This window comes from Austrofundulus limnaeus, unplaced genomic scaffold (genome assembly GCF_001266775.1).
Source record: "Austrofundulus limnaeus strain Quisiro unplaced genomic scaffold, Austrofundulus_limnaeus-1.0 Scaffold115, whole genome shotgun sequence".
Classification (NCBI taxonomy): Eukaryota; Metazoa; Chordata; class Actinopteri; order Cyprinodontiformes; family Rivulidae; genus Austrofundulus; species Austrofundulus limnaeus.
The window spans coordinates 1,335,289-1,339,406 of record NW_013952517.1 but is presented as its reverse complement, the minus strand read 5'-3'; the positions used below and the strand labels follow the sequence as shown (position 1 = coordinate 1,339,406).

General features: G+C 38.2%; 1 protein-coding gene across 10 annotated transcripts in view; it reads left to right on the top strand.

Annotated features, from left to right (window-relative positions):
* The window catches only part of LOC106521789 (ELKS/Rab6-interacting/CAST family member 1), a gene marked incomplete in the record, with an annotated part of 136,158 nt that overhangs the window by 15,378 nt on the left and 116,662 nt on the right, over nt 1–4,118 (top strand). For all 10 annotated transcript variants that reach the window (XR_001310712.1, XR_001310710.1, XR_001310711.1 and 7 more), the window contains 1 exon segment: nt 1,317–1,472. Coding sequence is in view for 7 of the 10 variants with exons in the window: in XM_014014514.1 (XP_013869968.1) it covers nt 1,317–1,472 (156 nt within the window).

The following is a 4,118-nucleotide window of genomic DNA, read 5'->3' as shown; positions in this document are numbered from 1 at the left end:
GAGCATCTGATTAGATGATCTCAGAGCCCGAGAGGGAACATATGGTTTCAGCAGCTCAGAGAGGTAGATGGGAGCTAGACCATTGAGGCACTTGTAGGTCAACAGTAATATTTTAAAGTCGACTCTGGTTTGAACAGGGAGCCAGTGAAGGGAGCAGAGAACTGGTGTGATGTGCTCTGACCTGCGTGTACTGGTTAAAAGCCGAGCTGCTGCATTTTGGACAAGCTGAAGACGTGTGAAAGAGGCCTGGCTGACCCCCGCATACAGTGCATTGCAATAATCCAGGCGGGTTGTGATGAATGCATGGATTAAGGTCTCCAGGTCCGGTCTGGACCTGGAGACTGGAACTAATCAGTATGCATTGCCAATGCAATGCACACTATTGTGATTCGTTTCCCATCCAAGTCATCTCAAATTTGTCATGCTTCTCCTCCTGCATACTTTGTCTTAGAGCTGCCATTGTAATTTATATCTGTAAAGCCCCTGTGCCAAATGATGGCTATGCCTTTTGGTGCCTGTAGAACTTGTAGTTTTCGAAATATTAATGTTTAAACTTTATTCCAAATTCATGTAATGAGAGTCAATGGGGCCTTGTAATGGTCCAATACTRCCCCCAGCTGTACTCAACTTGGTACTGCACCATAGTTTTTTTATATTTCATCTCAATAGTTCTGTGTTTACAATACTAATATGATTGTATTTGGATGTTTTACAATAATATTGTCTTAATACTGCTCTATTGTTGTAATATTATGCATTTTTGTGTCAATAGTTGTATTGGCAATGTGGCCTCTTTCTGCACACATACAAACCAACCCCTGCCACCACCTTCTGCCACAACTCCATTGGTCTAATTGTCTWTGTCATGGACTTACATGTGGGAGATCAGGGTTCAAAACCTGGCTAATGCAACTTAAAAAAAATCTCTTGAAACTTCATATTGTGGCACAATTACCTTAATTACAAACACCTGCTGATGTGACAGGCACAAGCTGGTATAGAAAACACATTTGAACTTGGTCAAAGTTCATTCTGCAAGTCCAATGCTGCAGACAAAGCCATGCTGCAATGACATGCTACGTGGCAATGCAGACTTGTTTTTACATCGTAAAAACCCATGTCTAGTTTATTTTACGTTTTGTTTGTTTACTCATTAGTTCCTCTGGGATTCCTGCTTTCTTTATTTTAAAATTAAAAATAATTACACAAAAAGGCCAGCATATGAATAAGTAGTGCCTGCAGGCGTGCTGTGGTTCTTTTACAAGTAAAAAAAAGCATTTAGCAGAATTAGATGACACTGTTTGGTGCTCTTACAGCTGGAGGCCAAAGAGTCCAAGCTGAGCTCCTCCATGAACTCCATCAAGACTTTTTGGAGTCCGGAGCTGAAGAAGGAGCGAGCGCTGAGGAAGGATGAAGGCACAAAGATGTCTGTGTGGAAGGAGCAATACAAGGTGGTGCAGGAGGAAACACAGGTAGGTTAAAAGGTTCCTTTTAAATTATAAACACAAAAAGCTTTTACCTGTGGTGTCATTCAGAGTCAGGATTTCTGTCCTGTGCTGCACCTTTTACTGACTTTGTCTCATTCAGTGTTTCCATAACTGGTGGCTCAGTAAAGGACTCAACCAGCTCCTGGTTCTGATTACAGGGAAACGGCTATCATTCTGTAAAATAATGCATGACTTAGGCCACTTTGTTTTCAAATGATCTGATGAAACATGTCCTCAGACTTAATTTAATCACAATTATTTAGAAGAAATCAGATAATTTGGTTTAATTTAATGCATTTAAAATTTGACTTTATTACACAAAGGGGTCAGCTAAGTAATGACTTTTTTTCTGTTCTGCTCTTTATAAAGTAATGTTAAAACCCTGGTAAGTTGATGTTAGTTAATTAATTAGCAGGTTAGTTAGCCTCTGTAATGAGACTGCAGGATTTTACCTGCTAACATGCTAACTCCTTTAGCTACAGTGCATCGCTCCTGTTTAACCTGCTGGATAAAGTATAAAACCAACTAAAAGAGCGTTTTGTTTAAGGAGCATTAAGGTTTAGGTGAATTCCTCTCTTGGCCACCAATTGAATGAATGCGACAGGAAGGAGAGGGTGCTTCTCAGCAAAAATAAGACGAAAAATGAAGTTTTGTCTATGGTAGCTTAAATGATATTTAAAATGCAGGAATGATGTGACAGTTTGACACAGTGGTTCCATCATTGTGACCTTTTTAAAAAGTTTTGAGCTTTTTTTTTTCTTAAATCTAAGCAGTGAAATTGAACCAGGAGCGTGGGTTCAGCTTTTACTTTAATTCAAGAAAATCACAGCCCTGAGKTAGATGAAGACAAATCTGAGTTAGATCTTCACCGTTCCCAGAGGGCGTGTTTCTCTGCGGTGTGATCGTTCGGCTCAGTTTCGTCTGTGAAATCGATGGCCCGGACGAGGGGGCGGGGCATGGCGATGATTTCACGCAGCATGTTGTTGGATTTGTGTGTCTGCTGTGAGCGAAGCGAGGACACGCAGATGAAGCAGGCTGCCTGGTCGGGGACTCCCAGCTGTGTGTTGGCGCTGCAGCCATCTGGATGAGATGGAGACTCGGCTCGTCTGGCAGCGCGCTGAAATATTATACAAGAGATGACATGCACGTGTAAACACGTGTAGCCACTTGCACAGACACGGTGTCTCATTTCTCACATTATGGTCGAACCCGTGCAGATTTACTGCTTTTATGATGTAAATGCTTCAAAAGTGTCCTCCTTTATTTCACGTGGTTTTTGGATTTATCTTGTCCCACAATTTTTAAGCAATTTCAACAATTTAGTTATATGTTCAGCTCCCTCAGGACATTCTTAGGACTTTTTCAGCAATTTTTGCTTTTAGCTTTTTCTATTATTTACTCTTTGAAAATCACTAGCCTGTTTCAAAATGTTTATAAATTTTTACACCTTTTTTCTGGTTCTGCCTTTTTTACTTCTTTGTGCTGATTTCAGCTTCCTTTGGCTTCTGTTTTGCTGATCTTTGCTTTTTTTCTGCTATTTTAGCTATCATTCTTTCTGCTATTCTGCCATTTGCAAATTTTTGTACATTTTTAGCTTCTTTATGCTAATTTCAGCTGTTTTCTGCCTCTTTTTTTTATCAAGTTTGAGCTTTTTCGGCTCATTTCACCATTTTTGATAATTTTAGCTTCTTACTGTTTAATTCAGCAAACATGCTCTTGCTGATTCTTTGTTTTAATTTAAGCTCTTTACTACTTTTAAGGTTTTTCCTGCTAATTTTAGCTGCTTTAGCTACTTTACAACAAATTGAAACTTATCTTGACTCTTTGATTTCAAGGTCACAAAATAAAAGATAAATGTCACAGGTCAGCAATTTTTCTGCTTGTTTTACCTTCTTTTGCCTAAATTTCAGCTACTATATTCATTTGATATATGTTTTGTGTACATTTTCCTTTTTTGCTTTTTTTTAAGTTGGTAATTTAAACCTTTTTCTGATTTTTGTGAATATTTACTGATTTCTGCAAATTTTAACTACACTTCTGCTATGTTCAAATGTTTTGAGACAATTTAGCTATTTTTCTGCAGATTTTTCACTTTTGGTTTCCCTCTTTTGCAAAAGTCAGCTTTTCAAACTAACTTGCATTAACAGTTTTGCTTCAGCTTCAGCAGCTTTCAGCAAAATTCTTTCAGCATTCACATTATATTTACGTAGGAATTTCAACTGATCTTGATTTCAGGAAAATGACATTTTTGTTTTCGTTTTAACTCACTACTTTATGAGTGGAAGTTTCCAAATGAAAAGCTGCTTTCAGCAACATATTAATGTGAGGAAAATGAAACTGGAGATTTGTYTCTGTTTGATTTGTGTTGGGAACATGTTTATTATGCGTTCAGATACTGTTTGATCTATAAATCTATAAAGATTGACGTCTTGAATGTGAGCATTTGTTCAAAACGATGCTTGGAGCGAGAACAATCAGACAAACAAAGGCGCTGATCACGAATCAACTGATTCATTGGAAACATCTGCCTCCTAGCCTCAGTTTCTCTGAGCTTAATCTTAATCTTTATACAGCGGGTAAAATAAGTATTGAACACGTCACCATTTTTCTCAGTAAATATATTACTAGAGG